This window comes from Parambassis ranga, chromosome 20, assembly GCF_900634625.1.
Source record: "Parambassis ranga chromosome 20, fParRan2.1, whole genome shotgun sequence".
Lineage (NCBI taxonomy): Eukaryota > Metazoa > Chordata > Actinopteri > Ambassidae > Parambassis > Parambassis ranga.
The window spans coordinates 6,657,994-6,682,966 of record NC_041040.1 but is presented as its reverse complement, the minus strand read 5'-3'; the positions used below and the strand labels follow the sequence as shown (position 1 = coordinate 6,682,966).

At 44.5% G+C, this 24,973-nt stretch overlaps 1 protein-coding gene across 4 annotated transcripts in view; it reads right to left on the bottom strand.

Moving 5' to 3' along the window:
* Positions 1 to 799: 799 nt before the first annotated feature.
* nrp1a (neuropilin 1a) overlaps positions 800 to 24,973 on the bottom strand; it is a 139,741-nt gene continuing 115,567 nt past the window's right edge. For all 4 annotated transcript variants that reach the window (XM_028432937.1, XM_028432938.1, XM_028432940.1 and 1 more), the window contains 12 exons: positions 23,318 to 23,484; positions 15,377 to 15,532; positions 13,567 to 13,711; positions 10,489 to 10,820; positions 9,306 to 9,450; positions 7,516 to 7,605; positions 6,857 to 6,907; positions 4,847 to 4,990; positions 4,483 to 4,760; positions 4,270 to 4,366; positions 4,106 to 4,159; positions 800 to 3,654 (listed from right to left, as the gene is read on the bottom strand). In XM_028432937.1, the coding sequence (XP_028288738.1) occupies positions 3,368 to 3,654; positions 4,106 to 4,159; positions 4,270 to 4,366; positions 4,483 to 4,760; positions 4,847 to 4,990; positions 6,857 to 6,907; positions 7,516 to 7,605; positions 9,306 to 9,450; positions 10,489 to 10,820; positions 13,567 to 13,711; positions 15,377 to 15,532; positions 23,318 to 23,484 (1,946 nt within the window). In that variant the 3' untranslated portion in view covers positions 800 to 3,367. The remainder of the gene's footprint in view (positions 3,655 to 4,105; positions 4,160 to 4,269; positions 4,367 to 4,482; positions 4,761 to 4,846; positions 4,991 to 6,856; positions 6,908 to 7,515; positions 7,606 to 9,305; positions 9,451 to 10,488; positions 10,821 to 13,566; positions 13,712 to 15,376; positions 15,533 to 23,317; positions 23,485 to 24,973) is intronic.

The following is a 24,973-nucleotide window of genomic DNA, read 5'->3' as shown; positions in this document are numbered from 1 at the left end:
TTGCAAGATTATTGGTAGAAGTAGTTTTTGAAGAAGGAAAAACAAGGATCGAGTCGGGTTGCTAGGTTACAAATCTTTTACAGTTAATTGTGTGTGAAGGCTGCGGCAGCCAAATGATGTTTGGAGTGTAAATTGTTTGTTTATAACGATGGGGCTCCCAGAATGGCTCTTTATTAAAAATGTGCTAATGTTTGAAGACGTTCACGATCACAAATAATTACTGATACTTTTGTCTCATATTAGAATCAGGCTGTAAATAAACAAATTATCATTACAGTGCTGGTTTTCGGACTCATTTCCTGTTCTCGCCCTGCCAAAATAAAACCGTTTTAGAGGATTTGGCATTGGTGAAAATAACGTTTAATTTCTGCCTAATGACAGACCAACATAAAAACTATCTGAGAGACTGAGTGCAGCTCGCATAAGCTTCTCATTAGTGGTCAGTAGCCGCCCTTCGCTCTATAGCTACCATCATTTTCACTGCTGTTTACTGCTTCAATAAGATGGGAGTCTCACTTTAGAGGAGTGGTTTCCATCTGGTCTGAACTCTGGCATGAATATTCACCTTTAATGACTGGGTGTCAGAGTAAATGAGCTCATTAATTAGCCTTTCTCTAATGAAATGTGCAAAAAGTGTTCAAATAAATAATCATCCTCCTTCAGATGAAGATGACTTTTTATTGGATCTTTGGAAAGCAATAGCTGTGAGACAGAGAGGAGTGCTTGTTTACATCACTGTCTTGCTGCAATGGTGCTTTTAGATGCAAAAACAAAACCAAAAAAGCTGTTTGTGAAGCTGCTGGTTAACCCGTTCAACACAGATATTCCCCTTTTTTTTTCTTTTTAAGGCCTTTGCTGTTTATTCGTTTTTTTTCTCCTACAACAGCAAATTACAGAAGCAGTATTGAAAATAAAAGTTGTATTTTCTTGTTTTTTGTAAAAAAAGAAAAAAAAAAGAAAAAGAAATCTGCACAAAATCTGAATGACAGTACAAAATGAAGCGTTAATATGCCATGTAAATGTGTGAGATCTATTATGCCTTTTTCAATAATGAAAACATCAGAATATTTTTACATTTCAGAATTATGTCACATAATCTGAAACTATATATAGATATATATATAAAAAGATGAAAGAAAATGAACACTTTTGTTTTTGACTTTCTTCAGTTTTTTCTTTTTTCGTTTTCTTTTTTTTTTTGGGAAATGAACGCTATAAACACATAAACCTCTTAAATATATTTGTCAGTGCAACATTTTGTTTCTTTTGAGTCCACGCTACAGTATCCTTTTTTGTCCTTGCTGCAGCTACAGTCCTCTACAGCTGAGAGCGCAGACGGAGACGGGCATCGACGCTGAGGAGGGTGAGCCGTCCGGTCTGAAATGAACAAGCTGAGAATGTGTTCACCACGGCACAACATACAAAGCACACGCATGTTAAACAAAAGAAAAGAAAAAGAAAAAAGACGTCACCCTCTTTCAGGTTTTCTTGATTGTGGTGTGTGTATGTGTGTGGGAGGGGGAGGAGATAAAAAGTTCCAGGACCTGTGGACCCATCCATCTATCCATCCATCCGTCTGCAAACAAGAGTCTGAACAGAGATTTAAAGAGTTCACATGGCATCTTCACTTCTTTTAAGTTCAGAAAAAGATCAAAAAACTGTCGCCATGTTCCTCTTCTGATGATTTTTTTAAACCTCTGCAGGAAGTTCTTCTGTGAGTGGTGACCATCCTTTGGTAAAGCCACACAGGGAAGGGCCAGGTGACCTGATTCAGGTGATGCCACCCCCCCCCCTCCTTCTGCTATACCAGCGTCCCGTCCCAATGACATCACAACATTATGGCTGCTACAACGTGAAACACGTAAAACTCTTTGCAGGCCCCCCCCCCGAAAAAACGAGGCCTTAAGCTACACTACAGCATGTGGAACAATACAAACTGGGCTTTTATCATGAGACACATGTGTCAGGCTAAGTTACTGATAGCACCAATCTTCAGTTAAGTAAGTTAACCCCTCGTTTAACAGACTCTTTTCTATCTATATGAGAGGGGGAACAGAAACAAAGTGCATTCAAGCTGCATTGTCCAGATACCACTTTTTCAGTGAACAATCCACAGTGTTGTCTGAAGGTGAACTCTTAGCCAGAGCAATGACGATTGGTGTGTGTGTGTGTTTTTCTTTTTCCTTTTCATTTGGTATGCTGGTAAACATCTGACACCAAGATATGATGAAGTCATGAGAACTTTTTTGTGCATGTATGTTACCTTTTGATGCATTCGTCCGTCTGTGTGTGTGTGTGTATGTGTGTGTTTTCTCCTTTTTTGTGAAGTGTGTGTTGGGATGACACATGGCTTGAATGCACATTAAAAATCATCACACAAATCTTGCTTTGCCTGAGCAATCTAAAATGAACACGTTCACAAAACAGTCAGAAGATTGTATTTACACACACACAAACCCATGAAAAAAAGGGATACTGCAGCTTTTTACCTTTTTACTTTCTTTAAAAAGGGCAATAAAATATATTAAAACTTATTTACAGTGTGTGTTTTTTTTGGACAGAATACAAACAAACAAAAAAACTAAAAAAAAAAAAACAAAGAGCTGTGATAAAACTGTTGTCCTGTAATGTAGGTTTTCATAAGGTAATGTGCCCCTGTTTCCTGTCGTCATAACTTAAGTAGTAGAAAACACTCTTATGAACAGAAGAGGCCAACCCAAAATGTACTAAAGGCACTGTCAGAACCATACATTGCCATGAATGGGACCCTCACTTTAGAGTGACAGGGGTCAGAAGGGAAAGGGTTACACAACGTGTCAGGGTCATGGGTGATGGGCACACTCTGTATGCCTCACCGTGGGACAAATCTACAGTTTTGCCGGATATGGTTCATTTAGGATTTTGATACGTCTTTTTCTTGAAAAGAAACAACAGCCTTCATGAACTGATGATTAAAAAAACATTTCTTTTCCAGAAAATGATAAATACTTTAAACATTATTAATAAATTGGTCTCAACACCAGCATCCGATTGTAAAAATGAATGAAAATCAAAATAGAAAATTAAAATATCATCTAAATCATCTGTACATATTTTTTTCTGTATTGTATTTGTACACAGTGTCCCCTACTGGTAGGTTGTTTTTTTTTTGTTTTTTTTTTAACTGCAGCTCCTGAGAAAAGCGTGGATCAGTCCAAACCTCCCATTGGTTCCTGAACCTTGACCCTCATCCACAGCAAATGAGTTGAGGGTGTTGGCAGTCCTTTTGAGCCCGCCTCCTCGCATGTACGCGAGATGATATGCTTACAGCCTGTCCAGTGCGAGCTCAGCCCATCATACAGTCACATAAATGTGCTCAGTCCCCAGCTCATGCCTCCGAGTACGAGCTCTGTACATTGAGTTTGTCTTTCTTTAGCTTGACACCGTCCACCAGTTCGAAGTTATAGTTCTCCAGGGCTGATAAGTTCCTGTCTGACATACCTCCGTGCGAGCAGGCGCAGTATAGGACCACGCCGCAGATGGCACCCAAAAAGACTCCCAGGGCGGACATAGCGATGATGGTGATGAGGATGGGGTCGAGCGTCTTCAGCATGTTGCCAGCGCCACTGATCTGGTTGGTCTCCACAAAGTCAGGATACTCTGTGATTTCTTCAACTGGAGGAATGAAGCAGAAGCAGAGGAGGAGGATGAAGAAAGAGCCAAGATACAACATCGGAGTATCACATCAAAACATGTATTCTGTGGCTATGTGGTTTCAGGTTTCAAGACTAAACGAAAGTTGTGAGATTCCTACCACTTCTCAGCTTACTTCTGTTTACTTTCATTTTCTTCCAGTGTCTAATGCCACTCACATGGTAGGACCTAATACTCCTGACATCTGCCTGTAGCCGAACCACGGATGGCCCGACCATTTTAGTGTACTGTGTGTTCCCTCTTACTACGTCCATCATATGATACATTGATATGGTTAGCAGTGATTGGCAGGTGGTTTATCCAATCATCGCTATGTATTCTTTTCAAAGCGCTTGTCCTTTTTGAACAGTTTTCTATGTACCAGGAATAAAATAAAATAAAATGACATTTTTTACAATGTGAAATAACTTACGGATTTCATTCAAGCGATCCTCTGGTAGCATTGGCTCAGTGGGCACATCAGGATCTTTAAAGAGAAATTCCAAATAAATTGAATGCCGAAGGAAAACTGCAGTCACATCTGTACTATAGTTCCATTTCAGATGAAGAACTGCAACTGAACACTTAAAACCTCACCTTTACAATCTGACATGCTGAGTCCATCCAGAACTTTGATGTCATCCACAGCTATATCACCCCACTTCTTTCTCTCCACAATCCCTTCAATAACCACCTATAAAAAAAAAGCACAGAGTGACTTTTTTGGTTTCTTTTTCCTCTAAAAAAAAACAGCACAGTTGTGAGCTACACACACGAACGGCAAGTCAGTTTTTATCTCTTTTCATTTACCTGATAGGGTTTGTTGGTGCGTGGCACAAGGACGCGACCTTCCCTCCAGCGGTTGCCTTGGTGACCACTGACAGTCCACAGCAGGATGTCTGCAGGTCCATCCACTGTCTGTTTGCGCTGCTTGATATGCAGCGTGCCAATGTGTGACCCGAACATGTGGTACCAAAAAGACACGCACAGGTCAGAGTTAGGAGAGCTAACCATCGGACTGACGAGCCGAGCCACCTCTGTATCTTGGGGACCAGTTGCCAGGGTGTAGATGAAGTTGCCCGACCCACCTGTTGTATGAAGCAAGATGTCACTGACAGCTCAGAAAGTCACACATTTTTTTTTTAGATGAGACCTTTCTTTGCAAGGTACTCACCCGTGTGGTCCAAATTGGGTCCAGTATTGAGGGTGGGAGTGCCACTTGACTGGATCTGCCACTTGGAGCCGGTGTCCTCTGACTGCCAGCTGCAGAAGGTTTGGTCATTGGCCCGGCCAAAGTCGCAAGCAAACCACTGGAAAGCTGTACAAAAGGACAGGATCATGTGTCACAAGTGATTCATCATCTGCCTCATTACAAAAGGAAAATCTGCTGACCACAGGGCCTCTTATGTTATAAATACAGGCTACACTTTGGAGCTTTTTACACTTATTCTTATCAGCTACAAACACTAGAGGGCAGCAAAGAACTGCAGAACAGATGAGACCTACAGGTGGGGGAGGTAAAAGCAGCAGAGAGAGGACCAGACACAGAAGGTAAATTATGTCTCAGACATAAAAAAAGAGAGTGAACTGAAGGTGCAGACCTCATGCAGTCCTTATATTCCTGCTGTATTTAATGATCTCCTTTAATGAATGTAACTGGTATGTAGAGCAGAGATAGAAAGAGATGTTGAGAACAGAATGGGCACAATGACAGGGACAGGAAGACAAGAGTCTGGACATGGTGTCCAGTTGAGAAAGAAACATTCATAGCAACCTGCTGAGAGCTGAGGATTTTAATGAGAGCAGGGACTTGAGATTTGAAGACAGCTATGGTAACAGTGCCGGGGCCTCACTCCAACAATGCAATCCCCTGTGGACACACGTCGCGCCGGCGAAGCCTCCACAGAGGCCAGAAGAATGTGTGGGAGCTCGGGCTTTGGTGTTTTTTCAAATTGGATAAAGAAAGACTTCCAAGGAACACAAGGGAGCGAGATGTTTGGGATGTTAGCCGCAGTGTTATACTCCAGCATGAGATGCCTTTGGAGATACACCAAGGCTGCGCTCCAAATTAGAGAATATATGAGCCAATATTCCCTTTATTAACGGGAAGGCTTTAACTAGCTTCTGCAGTGACTCTATTTACCCATTAAACACAAAGGATGGAATTCCCATGTGGGACCACATTTCAGTCTGCGAGCCACTTCTTTTTTTCCCTCATAGAAATCCCATTCCCAATTAAAATGGCTTTGGATTTTTTGTGTTCCATTACAGGGAGGCTTTGACTGGGACTAGCAAAGAGCTCTGGATAAGATGAGCAGCCACATGACTCACTTGGCCATCTTATAAAAAGAAAAAAAATGAGACTGAAAGCCAGTGGAAACTACATCCTCTCAGATTAGAGTGCATGATAGACACACACACACATGCATACAAACATACACACACAGCGTATTAGCATGCATGATGAGAGACTCTTGAAATGAAAAGTCAGACACATAAGTGTTTACCCACAGACACTTACATTCACGCAAATATGCATATATGCATACACAAATCTGTACCTCTGCTCTCATCTATTATTGTAGCAGACTGCAGACAGACCACAGAGCCAGCTGATTGAGTGAAGGGGGCTCGGCGGAGCCTATGGCCCATTAGCCAAGGTCAGACTGGGGCACAGCCTCTTAGCTGGCTGCTGCCTCATCAACCTGCTATAGGAGACGTCGCTATGTGTGTCCGTGCTTGTGGCCCCTGAAGTGCACCTAATTTCCTCTGGTCATTTGCATTGCACTTTTTGCACTGTGGTGTGTGTGTGTGTGTGTGTGTGTGTGTCAGTGTCGGCCCAGTGATTAGTGATTATGCTGAGAAGGCAGCAGCAGCAGCAGCAGCAGCAGAGCACCAGTGCTAATCATCAGCTAGCCTTGCATCACACAACCTCCCTCACCCTGTCAGCGGGAGCCTCTCAGGGCCATATCATCAGCTTTAATAACAGACACACATCAGAGGAGAGAGGCTGCCTTGAGCCGGCAATCATTAGCTGAGGTATGCTGCTTGATAAATCTATGTAAATTATTTCAAAACAAACTTGGGGCAGTTGATTATATTTATGCATTATTTCACAATTCTGGTGTGCAGTCTTAAAGGACATCATGTTCAGAGCTTAGTAAGAAAGAATTTTGCTACATACCTGGCAATGTATCCACTTCAAGAGTAGTGGTCTCCGGCATCAAGGTAACACCTGTCCCAACAGAGAATTAGCACAGTTAGCCTAGCCTTGCATACAATTTCTTTACAAATAACTCATGCACCTTTTGTATCCATGCTAGCTTCACCACATGCCTCAACGTTTTTTTTTACTTCTTTCTTACAAATGCCCGCTCTTTATAGTATATCTACTATAAAACACTTATGTAATACTTTAAAAACACATGACCGACACGGTGCCATGCTCATCATTGGAGACTGCTGGTTAATAGGGAGTGCAGGCAGCAGTGCAGGGTCAGGCAGTTACTGGGTTAGTAGGAAATAAGGCCAAGGAGTAAATGGGAACAGAGAAGCACAAGGGAAAAAGCAGGTGAGAGATGAGATGACAGAGAGAGGTAGAGTTGGTGTGTTTTTCTAGAGGGGGAGGTAAGCTGACTGAAAAGGGAAGTGAGAACTACAGGTGCAGCTAATTAGAGTTGTGTGCCATGCATGCATGAGTGCAAGATAGATGGCAGATTAGCTGCAGCATTGAATCGAGGGGGAGCAGATTGAGTGCGAGCAAAAGCAGAAGGCAAGAGGAGGGAAGATTTGGTCGCAGTCTCGTGAAGGCGATGTTAGCACCTGTCACATCGTAGTCATCACCTGTGCCGCTGTGACAGCTCGCCTGGTCGTCATCGCACTCATCTGACAAGGTGGTGCTCGGGACTACGGTTGTAGGCGGAAGTGTAGGAGCTGGAAAAGATAAACACAGATTAGATTTCATGATAATTATGGGGACTGCATGTGATGATGTAATGACCGGCGGGGATAAGGTTTGGTTTAGTGATTTAGAAACACAAAGTACCATCTCATCTCATGTTATTCTTTACTCAGGCTAGAAACTGGAAGTGAAAAAGAAAACAAACTAAAATATGTATCTGTAAGCTGTTCTGTTCTGCCCACAATTACACACTGTGCTTCAATGCAGGCTTGAGCTATTAGCATCGCTCCTTTTATCAAGCTGTGGAGGTGTGGGTGTATAAATAGAGATGAAGCTAAAGCATGGTGCTTGAGGCTTGGGCGGCTGAAACTCAAAGATGCAGAAACAGGACTGGGGATTGGCTATAGGCAGGGCCGCTGGCTGCCGTCGTAGCCTATCATTACAGCTGTACCTCACTTGGATGTGGGCAAAGCCCAAAATCTACTCCATGCTCCGCTGCTGCACAGCCGTCCTGCGGTGTGTGCGCCTTTGTGTGTGTTTACAGTGACTGAGTAATGAACGGGCTTCCCCAGTGTAGACGGAGGAAAAAGAACGAGCAGAAAAAGGCAAAGACAGATAGGGGCGAACTGCCTGAAAAATGTGTACAGCATCTGTGTGCGTGCGTGGAGTGTGTGTGAGGCGATGGTTTCTCCCTCTGCTAGATGAAATATGAGGCACATCAGCCCCTGTCAGGTTCAGGGTGGGGAAGGTCAGGAATGGGGTCAGCGCTGCGTCAGGGGAGCCTCTCACAGAAATGAGGATTTAGCCCTCCTGCTATGGCCTTTTGCACACATACACACATGTTTGCACACACTTGCACAAGCACCTGTGTGTGCGTGACTGTGTCTACCTCCCTGTAACCACATGTTTGTTGGCAAGGTGATTGTGGTTGCAACGTGTGCGTGTATGTGTGTGTTTGGCATTAACACTGAAAACAAGCATTATCATCTGACTAAAGCTCCCGGTGGGAGTCCATAAGGCTTACAAAAGAATGGGCCTCACTGAAATCCAATATGTAAATCCACTTAGGGCTAGCTCGCTCCACACTCATATACTGCTGAGCTGTTTCTGTGCCACATCAGCTTTAAAGGGAGACAGATAAGGAGCTGGTAAAATATAAGGGTAATTTTAAAGATAGCAAAGTGTGCGCAGGCCTTTGACAGAATAACAAGAAAAGGTTGGGGAAGAGTGCGATGTGGGACCAGGATGCACTAATCCTCACAGGTCCGGTGGGCTTTCATTTGATCCCCTGTAGCTAAGGAGGCAGCTTTGATGTAACAGGAAGACAAGACAAGAGTCCTTTGTAAGGGATAAAGAGCAGGGAGCTGGACAGCTGTGGTCCACTCTGGTACATCTTTAAATAACAAAATCTGTGGTGGAGACATGACGTGCGAGCTACTGGCCGCCATTAGAAGGGATGATAAATTGCTCACCTGTGTGTGAGTCAAGACATGTAAGACATGACACATGTCTGTGTTGAAATCTAGGTGTGCTTACTAAGGTCATCCTAAATCTAGACAGTGATTATTCTGACTAGGAAATATAAGACAGTCTCATCACTGTGGGATGTCATCACTATGGTTAAAGGCATGTAACATCATGGGAAACTCTAGGTTGTAACTTTGCCACCATTGCAAAACCACTATACTTTGCTTAAAAACAAAATACAAAAGATGTTTCTATTCAAGTTTACCTTCAATCTCACAGCCTAGGAGCTCGAGTCGCAGGCCCATCCCAGCAGGAGTGGCCCTCTCTGGGTAAATTCTGATGAAACGGGTCAGCAGGGGCTCCACCGTCCTCAGCTCAGGGGTGTCGTAATTGCTGTTACCTTCAAATATCTGGAAAAAAGAGAAGAGGGAGCATGTAAAGTGCAATGCTGGGCATTTGCCTGATATGCAGCAGATACCCTGAGGCTGACATATTCCCTCCCTGTGAAAACCAGAAATGATATGGAGGGGGTGTTGAGGAAAAGATGATGGGAAAGAAAAGAAGATGACCAGAACTCTCTCATCTCTATGACATCTAAAGCGCAGCTTAGGTGAGTGACACAGGGGGCTAGTGGCAAAGACAGCGTGACACACACCTCTGTCAAAAGCAACTTTCAGGTTCGTTCAACTCCCCCTCTGATCCTCTGCTAAGGGAGGGAATAAACGAGCGGAAAAGAGGAGCGAGAAGAAGCATATACAGGATGGATGGAAGTGGATTAATGGGTGTGATCACGTGAGGGCGCCTGGTGAGCCTTAGATGCTGGGAACCTCTTAGGCGAGAAGAGAAAGGGAGCTATCTAGGACAGAGGGGATATGGATCCAGTTCGTTCCCTTCATAAATCAACCATCAGCCCATCTGGATCAGATTTATGCCCTGTCAGGGACACTTGTAATTGGGGATGGGCTGCTGCAGTTCTCCTTAGAGGTGTGTGTTGTATGTATGCATTCTTTATGTGTGTATGCAGCGACACCAGCAGATAAATCTTTGGCCACTTCTGTGTGTCGTGCGTTCTTTCCTCTCCTGTTTTCCCCTGACTGCCTTCACCCCTCTCCTGCCTCTCCACAGAGGTTTCAGCATCCCTTGAAAGGGCTGAAACGGCATGCGTCGTGCAGAATACAAAGCAGGAAGAGAGAACTGGGGAAAGGACTCTGAGAGAGTTGAGATGCTTATCCTAATGCGATTCAAAGCACTGCTGAAATTGACTCGCAATGATGGCTGAATGACTCACAACTGCCGGGTGCAGCGCTTGGGTGAAAACTGACTAAATGCGTCATGATCAGCATTGATGTTCTGATGTATGAGGGAGACATCTTTAGAAGCACATACTCATATACTGAAGGTTGTGTTAGAACTCAAACCATTTCTGAACCATCCTCAGAAGTTCTCACCTTTGGCTTGTTCCCACTGGCGTCCGACACCATCCTCCAGTCGGAGCTGTTGTTGCTGTAGCCGAGCCGGAACTTCTTCATGAAGACCTTGTTCTCCCGGTGCTTCCCTCCTTGGATTATCAACCCCTTTAGCAGCTTCTCCTCTCCAAGATCCACCTGCAGCCACTCGTTGGTAAAGGGTTGTGGCTGGGGCAGCAGGGTCCACCCTGTCCTGCTGGTCAGCAGGCGGGCGTTCTCTGGTACCCAGCTCCGGTCCGTGTGGGAGGATGCGGTGATCTGGCTGTCGGTGATCAAACCTGATACCATGCCCAGCATGCCTGAACATGGGTACTCTGGAACACAAAAGGGAAAGCAAAAGGTTAGCTTAGCTTTTTGATGAAAAGCTGCACTCTATATCCAAAGCCTTGATGTTTAACATCATTTACAGTGCCACAAATCTAGTTTGGTGAGTTTGAGGCTCATATAGGGCCAGACAAAGTGAGGAGGAACATTCCCCAATCTCTGTGATATTACTGTGATCTCCAGCTTTATTCTCTTTTTTCTGTCTGGAGATCTCATGCATACTAATTCTTTTGCCTGAAGCGCTTGTCTCCAGGCAGCCAATTAAAGCCCGCCTCTCTGCTGGTGCTTCCACCTCCTGCATTCTGGGAGCGTCTTTTTCTTTTCATCTACCCCACCCCTCCCTATATAGACTCAATTGCACTCACACAACAAAAAACACATTCTCTTTGCGTTTTATCTGCTGCTGCGGCACCCGTCTACCTTCTGCTCCACAGCTGTCAACATCTGTGGGACCACAACTTTGAAAACCTCTGTGTTTTCTGACCACATTTTTTTCAGATCCTTTTATTTTACTTCTCTGATCTAAACTCTCTGTAAGTTTTAGCATCTTTGGATCTTTTTCTGTCTTTTTCTCAGTGACATTCTTTTTTATTAAGAGGAGAACATGATAAGAGCATGTTGCTACCGCTTTAAAACATATGTTTGTACCTCAGCACAGATGGACAATAACTAAAAACAATAACTTTACATTTATATTTGTAAGGATTTATCACATGTTAGGGATACAAATATTTCTGTTATAACGGCCAAAAGAAGTCCTGCAGCTTCTTGCAACACATAATCCCAAGACACTGACTCAGACCAGTGGTAAGCAATAACATATTTACTATCTGGCTCCCACGGGCGGATAAATCCAGGCCATTATTACATCTCCTGTGTCTGCTTGAGACAAAGTGTGCACTGTAGCACTTTTGGGACTGAATAGCGGAGCAGCATCTGGGAAAAAACTGAGCAAAGACGCGGAGAACAAGGCCTCATTCAGACTGGCCTTTCTCTCTGGTCATCTGAAGCAAACCCTATGCTAACCCGTGAGAATGATCTCTGCTCCTACATGTAATAAAAAAAAGTCAGAGCTTGAATAACTGGACTGTTTTTAGGGAGTTTTTCTCTCTTTCTCTTTCGTCTTTGGCCAAGATGTGTGTTGAAGGTGATGAGAAGAGTTATCCACTGGCAGAGTGAAGCTAAGGGCACTGCACACTGCATGCCTTTGAAGTGGGAGGATGTAAGAGAAAGGTACATGTGTGTGTGATTCTGTGTGTATGAGACTGATCTGAGTTTAGACACTTGAGTGAACTCCCTGGGTCATCTGGAGCTGTTAATCGACTTCAGCTGCGATCACAGAAACTGCAGAGATGGCATGATGCACACACCGACACACCCAGAGGAACAAACATTACACTATGTGTGTGTGTGTGTGTTTGTGGACTGCGAGCGAGGAGATGGCAATACACAGAGCTGTGGGCCAAGTCCAGGGTTTGGGTGGAGCATCAGTGGTTTATCAGAGATATTTATACACAGCGGCGTATTTACAAACAACAGGGTGGGGGATCTTTTTATTAATGAGTAGCTGTATGAGCAGGGGCACGGGAGCATGATGATTTATGAAGATTATGAGGTTTAACTCCTCCAACTTTTGAGTCACATTTTGGTGCACTGCAAGCATGGAAAACAGGACATGTACTTAAAAAGCTCTCTTTAACCTTTTTTTTTTTCATAAAGTTTCGGTATCAGCGATTCATAACATGTAGAACTGAGTGAGTCACTGAGTTTATGCAGCCCTCAAGAGCCTCAGAGCGGCTCTCTCTGTCTGACAGCGCTGCTAACATGCAGTGGAGCTGGCAGCATGTTCAGAGCACCCGGAGGTGCTGACGTCATCACGGGGGCCCTGTGGTGGCTTCGATCCTGTGATGTGTTTACGCTCTGCACAGCGGTCTGGTTGTGCGCCCCGAACACACACCCCCATCTGTAACCCTGCTGTACCCACAGTGCCCTCTGCTATTACATGCACAGCCACGCATATGTAATACATAACACACACTTATGAGGAGATTTAACCAGCTGCAGCTCACACTGACCCAAACTTTGAGCCGAGGCTTATTCCTGAACTAACAACTAACTTCATCTTAGAAAGATACACTTCATATCAAAGTACAGATGAGCAAAACATGCAGCAAGCACTAATTAAAATTCAATACACATGTTCATAATCCCACAGAGATGCAGGCAGATGTGCTGAAGCCATACAAAAGGGAGACGCGCGCACACACACACACACACACCGCATATTAAAAATAGCATCAACAAAAAAGCAAAAGATGAGAGGAGTCAAAATCAAAGCTTTAAAAGGCAAAACAGACTAAAAAGGAGGCAGAGAACAGATCAGGGAGGGGACCACACAGAGCCCACCCAGCTCCCACTCTCTCTGTTTGCCAGCTGTTGGCTCCATTTATATTGAATGAGGTACATCTAAACATGGAGTAACATAAATAGATAATCCTCCTTCATGTGTCACTTCTCCATTATGCAGCAGCTTGCTTTAGCCTAAGAGGATGACTCTCAAAAAAACAGAGAGTCATCTCACACCTGGCAGAAGCGAGGCGTTTGTGCAACAGGGGCTTGGATGGGAACTTGCTGATTACAGCAGTATCTATTAGTAATATATTATCAGTCAGTGGAGATGGAGTGGCGATCCTTGTGTGCGTGTATGTATGAGGATCAGCAGAAATCGCAACTGACCTGATATCTTACAGCCGTACACCTCGAAGCGCAATGCGATGCCTGTTTCCCAGGTAACAGGCCGGATCCGAAGGAAGCGCGTCAGCGTGGGTTTGGGCAGCATCGTCTTGGCAACGTCTGTTGGGTTGGTGTTGCCTTGGAAAACCTGTGAGAGAGAGTATGAGAGGCAGGAAAGTAAATTATTGACAGAATTTGTTGAGTTGAGATGCAGAGGGGAATTTCTCTGAGACCTTGAATCTAGAAACCGAAGGAAAGATTTACATTCTCTTTAAAGCAATGCATGTTTAAGACCCTTTTCTTTACTTTGTGGTCCCTGCACCATATGTTGCAGTCCAAACAGGTCTGTGACTATAAAACCTGAGACAGGATATGTAACACTGACAGCTGATTGACTCAAGATGCCCTTTCTCTGTCCTCTACTTCCAGATCTTGTGAAGGTTTTTACTGCAGTGTCTTGGTGAAGAGGTCAGAGATGTCACTGTTCTCCCCTGGGGTCAGTTGACATTTTACAAACACCACATGAAGAGGCCGAGCTCCTCAACTCCCCACAGTCCGTCACAGTTCATTCTGGGTAATTGCATCACGACACTGACCATGTGACCTCCTGACCTCCCTAACTGAGTAGTGTCGTGACCTTCCCTTGTATACTCCACAGTAGTTGTGGAGCAGAGAGGAGTCCAGCTGGGAGGAGCATGGATTGAAACTTCTAATCTAGGATTACCTAAAACAGCACCAGGGCTGACCCTTTGTTCCTTGAGTTATACCTGTCAGCAGCGTCACTAAAGGACGCTGCAACAAAGTCATCCACTCACTTAAATGTCACGTTGAGGCTTCTCTCCACTGTAAAGTGGCTTTTTCCAGAGCAGCGCTAAGATGCCAAAATGCAGGCTCAGCATGTAGCGAATAGTGCCCCTCTGCACAAAAGCACTTTAGAGGCTGGAAAAACACAGGCTGGGCTTACCACGGCACCTTTAAGCTGCCACTTTACAGAAGGGACTGTGTACTTTGGAGAGACCATAAAAGAATCAGGCCCGGGGGACATTTGTACACAGCAGCACAAACATGCTTGTTTAGATGAATTCTTTTTCTTTTTTGGTTCCTAGCACACTTCCAGTGCACAAAAAAATGCCTTGTGGTATTTACACACAATGTAAACATGAGCACTGGCAAACTGCTCCCCTGACCCTTCGGACACCCACAGTGAAGGCTGTGTTTGCCTCCATATGGACAAAAGCTGGTGTGTTTGACAGGCTGATCAGCGATCGATGGTTACAGCCTGTCATGCTCCGGTCAAGCACGCCATCACTCTCCCTTCCTTCCTTTTCTTATCCCTCTCTTCTAGGACCAGCTGCTCAAACATGACAGCCTGTCCTGTTTCCATCTTCCCCAATTCTCTTTAACTCCTGTTTGTCAAGTCTTTTGTCATCCCTGCTTGGTTTACGACAGCCTGACATAAAACAGAGGCCACATTCCTATGCAGTCCTTCCTATGGTTGTATTAGCACTGCAGTCGTTGCTGTAAATACTATCTATTTGCACAGACTGTGGGTATATTACCATACTGTTCAAAGAGTATAATTGCACGTTAGGAGAGAGACTCTTAAGTACATGTAGTGTAGCTGGGTATTTCCCCTTTTTGTTGTGCCCGACAGTAACTTGGAAGCGACCACAATCTAAGTCAGCTGGCTGTTTTACCAACATGGGATATTCCAAGTGCAGTGCATGTCCAGTGGTGGTTTTTATGACTGGTCAGGAAGATGCAAAAATCTTTAAAAAGACTTTTGTAGAAGTCGATATAAAATGTTGAATACCTTCTGCTTGGAGCCTTCTTTCAAAGTGATCCAGTCCTCTCCGTTAGAGCTGACGTCCACCTTGTAGGACTTGACAAAGTATGTCCTCCGGGTCTCCTGGGAGATGGCGCCCTGGGTGCCGATGGCCGAGATGAACCGCAAGAACCCGAGGTCCACCTGAGGAGGAGGAAAGAGAGACGAGATAAGGCTGTGAGAACATTCCATAGTATTGCTGCTGCAAGAAACTTGTACAACTAAAATGTAAACCTTTACAAATGCATAAATGAGTTTGAGTGCATTAATAAACAAGCAAGCTAGAAAAAAAAAAACTCTTTTCACTGAATCACCTCTGGCTGTAGTCTCATCAGCTGCTACGTGGAATTTAATAAACAGCAATGAAATAATATTCACATTAATGAAAGAGACACAGGATGACAACTTAATTTCCTGAGATGGGAGACAAGAGCTTATTGGATAAAAGTGAATGTTGAATAGAACAAGGTCCGCAATCACATTATCAGAATTGGCCAGGAGGAAAGAGAGATACAGATTGAATATCAAATATTGCGCCTTTAAAATATGCAGGGCTTTATAAAGTAATCATGAACTGCAGTGCATTACTGGAGGGCTATTATATTTTCACGAGGAGACAGTCAGAGGCGGTGAGGGTCAGGAAAGGCACATGAGTGAGGGGTCAGGTCTCATGTGCTTGGAAGAAAGAGACGCTGCTGGCTTGCATCAACAGCACCACTGCCAGAAAAACATCCATATGTCACACTGGCTTCTGTTTCTGTGGCAGGAATAGCCTTCAAATTGGCTTTTAATCACGTTAATGCCACTGCCTAACTTCACAGGGTCTGGAGAAGAAGTCAGTCACTGCTTCTTCATGAAATTTTTCAGCCAGCGGCGGTAACAAATGGGCTCCCTCTGACCACTGCGGAGGCTACTTAACCCCAACCTGCCATCCCTTCATCCATAACAGAGGAAAAGAGTGGGTGTGATGTGAACCTGCAAAACTTTCAAAGAATCTCATTCCCAGCAGCACCACGTTTAATTTTAACAAGCGTTAACACCGTCTTTGACAGGCTGAGCTGACATTAATGAGGAGTAATGGTGTTGCATGCCACAAAAAAAAAGCAGGAGTGATGCAGGAAGCTGGGGCGCTGGCGGTTTTTAGGTGTTTCAGGATCACGGTGAGAGATGTAGGCCTTTGATATTGCTGTGAGATGGGCTCTGGTTCTGACGGATGGCGGCCAGAGTCTCCAGCAGATTACTGAATCAACTCAGAGGAGATCATCGGTATGTGCATGGGCAAGGGTGTGTGAGAGAGAGAGAGCGACAACAGTGAAATCCTTTATGTGAACAGTAGCGTGCGCATATTTTCAGAAAATCAAAGCCAGGGTATTTTTCTGCCTTCCAAAAAACTGAACTCCTGCATGTTAAAACCATTCAGCCAGCCAGCCGGCCTCATACACAGTGCTGCACCACACTTAATGATTCAGAGCAAAAGAGCAGGGAAAGGAACATCTGCATGCCACAGAAAGATGGTCACTCCACCTCCTCCTCCTCCTCCTCCTTCCAGCTCACTTCCAGAAGTAAAAAGACATAAACAGATGGGAGCAATAAATGAGGTTCCACCACGCTTTTCTCTCACTCTCTCCTGGCCAAGCAAAGGATTTGGATGGATGGAGGCTGACAAAAAAGACAGTCACATAGAGAGACAGAATACTTTTGTTCCTGTCTATAGGCTCAAGGGGCTTTTACAGTAAGTCCCAGATTTCTTTTGGATCCACAAATAGAAACAAAATCAAATCCTGTCAGCTTCAGATGGTTCCCATTTAATAACGCAGGAGCTGACTTGATCTGTGCCTGGTAAATGTGCCAGCGTGCTGGATGCGGGCAGCCCATTGGATAACAGGAAGGCCTGTGCTGGCTGCTCTTTAACATCTGCATTTGACTTATTTCCATATCTGGACCAATGGCAAAGTAGCTTACTGTAAAGGCTTAACTAAAAATGCTCTAATAGGAAGACTTGGCCCTGGGGTGTTTTCTCTGAAAGGATCTCATTAGGTGTAATGGAGAAGAAGAGCCTCTGGGAATGATATGAATGGAGGGGCTAATTGGGAACACTCATGGGTCCTCAGACAGGAGCCAGGCATGCTGATTTGAGAAAAGCTGCACTGATATATGACTGTAATCAATATTCTGGACTATATTATTTTGTGTTTTCTGCATTTCATGCATGTGGTTTTACATACTGGGTTGCATCAGAAACCACAGCAATGCCAAGGAAAAAGTTTTGGGCACAAAAGTTCAAATTTAATGCAGCACGGGTCGAGCTGTCATGGGGAGAAATGATGAAGGAGAGCAGGAGGGATAGAAAGAGGAAAGAATACATCCAGGAGAAAAGTGAAGAACGGAAACACGCCACTGACAGTGATGCCGTGCAATATGTGAAAGACACAAGCGCAGGGTCTCCAGCGAAGAAGCACAGAAACTAGATCAATTTCACAGACACGGGCTGATAACAGCGCCTGGGTAATGAACAAAGCATGATTTATTAATGGCTGCTTGTTAGAGGCGAAAGAACGAGGCCGAGGCTGCGCTAACAGACTGGGGTTACGTGGGTCAGGGAGAAAAAGACTGGAGGCTGCCAGGAGGTTTGGATGTAAAGCACAGTCCATCCCACACCACAGAGGCCGCAGTGAAAACAAACAGGCCTGGATAATGATTACTAGTGGGACTCCTCTCAGCCCGGAGCCAAGGACAGCACTTGCTGACCTATATACTTAAACCCATGACCAACATTTGAAAATCAGAAAGGATCCTGGGTAATTTCTATCACTCAGAAAGGCTGAATCATGCTTAATTATTGATGTGATAACTAAAAAAAAGGAATTATGACACCTAATCTTGCATCTATAGGAAGTGTTCTGCTGATCAAACACATCTTGTAGCTGCATTTACTAAATTGTTATTTTGTCCCTGTGAGCGTGCTTGGACCTGTGCCCACCTATAGACAAACAACACTATACATTCTGGGCATGCTGCTGCTGCTGCTGCACAGTAACTCATATCACACACACCTGAGCCGTAAACATGCCAGGGGGAGATAAGAAATCACCCGGGCTTCACAGAATCTTTCCATAAAGCAATGGCAGGCTGATATGTGGGCAAAGCTTCAGTGTGTCCTTGTCTTCTGGGAGTTTTTCCTACTCCAGCTTTACTTCCAAATGTGTTTGACTCTGACTGTGTGTCAGAGTGTGTTGTGATGACTCACACAACAACCGGTGGTCACAAACTAATGAAACCAGAAAGGCAGAAAAAGAATTAGTCGTGCTCGGGCTTGTTAAGTCAGCCTAGTGTGCATGCAATTAGATCGACACGCTGCAATCAACTGTTTGAATGAGAGGGTATGCATGTATGTGAATGACGGACTGTGTGTGTGTTTATAAATTTATCTGTGTTTATACAAGTGTAGTTACGTTTCAAGATAATTTTCCAATTATGCCTGAATGGCAGTGTGAGCTGTGGGCGTGATCATTAGGTCTATCCATTACTCAGTGTATTGTCTCTGCACTGTATGACTCAGATGTGCAGCAAGGCCACATGATATGCATTTGAAGGCTAGAATGTAGTCAGAGTCTGTGTGGGCGCAGCGAGCAGACGCACAGTTGGAGAAACAGCAAAAACTTAAAAAGCTCTATCTCTTGCTGCTTGATTGGCTTATAATTGAGTTGCCAAGAAGCTGCAAGCTGGAAGAAAGAGAAGCAAACACTTTTTCTTTTAAATGTATTTCTCTACAGTGGGGGGAAAAATAGCTTCCCATGTGTGTGTATGTGTGTGTATGTGTGTGGGGGCTGCTGAATGAATAACTAAAGCCTCTGGGGAATGAGTTTATCCTCACCAAAAACAACAACAAGAGAAACACAGAGAGGAAGTAAAGCATGTGTGTTTCAGAAGTCAAAGAGCAGCTGTGGGCAAAGATGGAGGCCAGAATGTTTTATGGATCTCCAAGGACTGCATCATAAAGTTCATGCAGATCACCTGTGTTACACTTTGACCCTAATCTGCAGCTACTTTGGTCTTATAGCGGAAGCTGTTGGAATACCTCTGTAATTAATTCTCTTTACATGAAAATTGTATTACTCCAACACTGCAGGACCTGTGAGCTCCACTCACGACCTTCCATTTATCACAATGCTCACCTGACAGAATTACAGTTTATTTTTAGCTCCTCGACACCTCTTCGGTGGCATTAAATTATGCATGCCTTCCCATCATCTGTTTCCCGCTGACAAAGAGGGATGTATGGGCGATTATAAAATAAAGGGCTGTCTGCTTTGTTGTGTGTGTGTCTGTGTAGAGTCAGATACACTGTAGCGTGATTACAGGTCGCAGCTGTTGGAGGAAGGATAACAGTCGGGTTTTAAGGCTTCCTTTCCCGGTGAATCATCCCTAAGACATGGGTCATTCCCATCCTTGCTCCACAGATGACTCAGCGCTCTGAGTAATGATTATGAGACCAAGAAAACAGTGATGGGGACATCAGAGAGGGCGACCTGATGGTGTGTCACGTCTAGAACCTGCAGCTGGATATGATCGTTTAGCGATGACGAGCGACTGCGGGGCTTTGAGGCATTTTTCTCCTCCGTAATGCAGACACTGAAACTGACACTGATTACGACTGAGCCGTTTGTCTCGGGGTACTTATGCAGCAGAGCTGTTTCATTTCATTACATCATGCAGTCCTTCATGTTTCGATTTCTAGTCCTACTTTTGGGCTACTCCAGTCGAGTGTGGGTCTCTATCCTGTCATCGATTTTCCAATTGAGAGCGAGGCCCAGGAGCAGCAAGGCACAGACAGCATCCATTGTTTCCATTTGTGTGGCATGATGATGATCTCACTGGCGGCCTCAATGCCAGCATCTCACTACACTGCATCAACTGAGAAGCTGCTGTTAATTACCAGTCTATATATTGTAATTACTCATCATTAAGAAAGATGTGGGGAGCGTTTTACAGGTCATGGAAGCTCATTCTAATGAGAGGAAGGGAGGCAGGAAATGGCACTTTAGCATCTGACGTTAGCATTTTGCATGTTGGCCAGAAATGCATTGTGATAGAGGAAGTGTACAATTAGTGGTTATTTGGTTGGTCAGGTGGTGGAACTTCTTGGTTCCCAGCACTTGCTTGCCTTATGGATTTGCATTAGGAAATAGGACGGGTCATGCCCCCTTTCCCTCCACCCAAGTTCAAAACCCCATGACGATCGGTTCTGGATATATTTGCAGGAGATAAAGGGGCATATTGTGTCAACCAACATTGATGCACTTCTAAAGTGGAGCGCTTTCATGTTTCAGGTGAGATTAAAGCGCTTCACACATGGCAAGAGTAAAGGGACTCTTTATCTGATCTTATGATTAAACAATTTAGGTTATCAGAGGCTGATAAATGCATAAATACTGAGTCAGGAGTAATGCATCCTGGCATAGAAGATGGAAGATAATTGCAGCTAAATTATAGATATGAAGAGCAAGATCAGGATAAAATCTCCAACCTGCTGTACTGTACGGTATGTTGCCATTATGAGAGGCTCAGTAAAGAGGCTTTCAGGTATTGACAGTTGGGTTCTCTCCAAGACGGCTTAAATTATTCATGTTGTGTATACAATCAGTGGCAGCTGCCTAACAGAGATTCACTCTCAGGTAGATGTTTGGTGGCTGTCAGATCCTTCTTCTGTCATATTTATCAAACAGGCTGAATATGTTGTACATATGAAGCATTTCCTGTGAGTTCAAGCCATAGGACTGGCCTCATTTATTTTTGCCGCAGAGAACTCCTGCTGTTCAGCTTCACAGAAATTCACGGCTCACAAAAGCAGATAACATGAAGAAAACATGATGTAGTTCTGTAAACCTGAGAGAGGGGAAGAAGAGAAAAGAGGCAGATCTGAAAGGAGCAAAGAAGAAATGAAAAGGGAAGGTCTGTTTGAGGGATTATTGTTGTCTTTCTTCACTGCGCCCCACCCAAAAAAAAAAAAAATCCCTCCTCAAAGGACATCTGTCCATCTCTGCGTACACCAAAGGGCTGATTAATGACCTGGCTAACCCAGCACTCAATGCTGAACCACACCACGCCACGCCAATCTAATTGGCGATGAAGAGCGCACAGACTCTAGCATCTTGCCCTCCTTCTCTCGCTGCATCAGAATGAGGCAGCATTAAAATGGATGACAAATCTGGATTATGTTCGGCAAAGAAGAAGCAAAGCAGAGCGAAGGAAAATGCCCGAGAATCAAAGGCCACCTGTCATGAATAATAAAAATGTCTGCTTCAAAATGCAGTCAGGGAATGATAATGAAATAAATAATGAGTTGATTACTATGCATCTGACTGCACGGCGAGATGATTTGTACGTGCCGTGAGGGGGCCTGAGCTTGTTGCAACACCGCGGACGGGCTTAATGAAAGAGGAATGAAGAATTCTGCTCTTTTAATACCACTTGTGATAATTGGACTTCTGCTCGAAGTGCTCGGCACAAGTGCATCGCACTTCTTAGAAAACATAAATTATGTGGCAACCACAGACTTGGCTCTTTGGCTGCGCTTGAAATTAGAAATGAGATGAGGCTCATCCAGTGTTTTCATCTGATTAGTATTGGGGAATCAGCATGCCCATTAGTACACAACCCCAGTAAAATCTAGATTTTACTGCCAAGTCAAATCCTCAATATGATCAATACTAGAACAGGGCAAGACTTGAGTGGCAACAAATCATTGTGATCACTTGTAATTTCCGCTGTCAAAAAGGCCCCACGTCTGACTATGAACAATGGACATTCCTTTCCTATTTAACACCACAGACCGCAGAGGAAGTGGTAAGTTTGGGCATGTTTCTTCCTGATTCACTCTGAGGCATGCTGAGTTCCTCTGCAGGACAATATGGAACCAGCCAGACCCACGAAGCCGCGGACACACATGTAAACCTGCACACACGGACGCTCACACGCTGATTAAATTAGTCTGAAGGAGCAACTGTGGCCCCCAGGACAATGTTTTCATTGCAATAATAAAGGAAAAGCTTGCTTATAGCCCTCCCCGAGCAAATATTTGGCTTTGGGTCAGCTCTATTATACATCCCTGGAGAAGTGTGCTGGGGCCAAACTTTTCAGCAATAAGGCAAAGACTGTAGAAAAAAAAAAGTAGAAAAAGAAAAACAGTCTGGGCATTTACAAGGCCTGGAGGATTTCGGTTAATAAATCAAACAAGCTCTGAATGCATCCAGGTAGTGCTGCGGTGGGTGTGTCACTGGGGGTCTGTGCTGTGAGTGGACTGGAGATGTGTGACTTATCCTCATCTAGGGATGGAAGAACTAAATCCTTAATCTTCCCACATAAAGTTCCCTTGGTGGGTGATGATCGCTTCGTGCAGATAAGCCGACAGACAGAAAAATATGACAGAGCCAGTTTGTGTGTGTGTGTGTGAAGCGAGGCAGGATGCCTGGACTAAATCCCAGCATCCCCGGAGGCGGTCTCTTCTATCAAGGAAGAGGAAAGTTATCAGGGAGGACAGGAAGACAGAAGGAGAGAGGGAGACAGGTAGACAGTGACGGAGAGAGTGGACACGGGCAATTTTTGTGAGGCGTGGACTCGGACCACCCGGAGGTCCACCAGGACGGCACACATCCATCATCGAAATTGTTGGGTGTTGTGGAGAAACTGCACCTCCAGAGATTGAAGGACAAACACAGAACACACCTACTGTGTTCAAGCAGGCAGCAGTCACTTCTAATACTGCAGACACTCAGACTGTGACTCACCTCCAAAAACATACTGCAGGCAGCAGGTGGATTGTTGTATGCTGACATTATTTACTTTTCCTCAGCCGCTGATTCTACCTCTCAGGCAGCAATTATCTGTGACGTGTTAATAACTTCCTTTCGGTAACAAAACAAGTGTTACCTGTATCCACTCCTTGTTTGAGTCCTCTGCCGGTGTCCATGCGTTTTCATAGTAGTTGAGTCTACAGCGCTCTGGGGACCAGCTGGGGTTGTACTGGGATGAAGCCATGATTTGGTCCGATGTTATCTCTCCCGATTCCATTCCCAAAGGGTCGCTGCAGTCAAAGTCTGAAAAGAGTGGAAGATAGGAGCGGGGTGAAAAAGGATGTTTAGTTGAATTCTGAGTATGTAACCCAGCATGAGCTTTCAGTGTCCTCCCCACCACAATCAGAGCTCATCTCTGGGGACGAGGCCGCCACACGACAGGCACTCAAGAGCTGCTGGCTGGAACAGAACAGCACATCAGCAATGCCTCAGTAAATCCTTTCTCTCTACTTTTTCTTAATGGAGGCAGAATAGTTCTGGCATTAAGACGTAAAAATGTCTTCATAAAACATTCAGCGTGGGCTAAGTTTACGCCGGTATTAGTCGTTAGAGTGACTTTCACTTCAGTTATTTTTTCCACTGACTGGATGGGTTTCCGTCACCTCCCTGTGGGCAGTTTATCTTCACTATTCCTTCTCTAACTTGGTCTCCTGGGGGAGTTTAGGTGTGTTTAGTATCTGTATTTGGGGGCCATATACCACGCTTAATGGCAAAACCACCCATGGTAGGAGGTGGCTTCCCTTGTTTGTGTTGACATGGGGCAGCCGTTATGGGGCAACGCATGGCTCCATGGCCAAAGGGTGCTGCTGGGTCAGATTAGGGTCAGCCTTTTCTGACCCCTGGAGGTCAGACTGGCTGACACCGCTGTGGAGCAATGAAGAAAACGACCTTTCATTCACTACAACAACACAAAGGTATGTAAAGGAACACATTTATATTGATTTCTGTTTTTTTCCCTCAATGGTGAAGTTTTAAAGTCAAAAGGCAAAAACGAACTTTCAAACGCAGAGCTATCATGGCCATAAATATAAAATCCTTGTACACTCAGACAGCTCAGGGCGAAGAGCGGTGTGGAACTGCTATGTGGCTGCTGCGTAAGAGCTAACACAGATGGTCTACCCATCTGCCACGCTACATACACACCTCAGTCACTGGGTCAGTTTGTGTGTGTTTGTGTGTTACAGTGTTGTATATGCAAACGAGTGTGTATGTCGGCGTTGTTGGGTGAAGCTGAGAAAAACGTCTCGCACCTCGTCTGCATTCTTAGAGAAGTCTTGTCAAACTTTTGTAGATTACTCCCTCGAAAACACAAAGAGGCATTTGTTTGCCACTGAGTATGGTATCTGATCATGTGGGTTACCCACCAAAGCTGATAGCCGAGAAAACAGTGAAGGGTGGATGGAGAGGAATGAGAGCAAGAGAAACAACAGACAAGGCCTCTTTTCAGCACCTTATCACCTCTCATCAGTAGCTTTCAGCCAGAGTATACCCTTCCACTCACCATGTAGAAGCGAGAAAATCCACCGTGTATTATGCATAAGGGGATTATGAATGATTTAAGTGGTACAAGCCTGGAAAAGCAAAGAAAAAGTTTGGATATTTTTTTTTATCTTGGCTACGTCTGAGCTGGTGATGTAACAGCCAGCAACTTCTTCTAAATTAAGGTATTTACTGATCACAGGTCAGATACTCCAGCGTGCCTCTTAACGGCGAATGTGAAAAGTTGATTTGC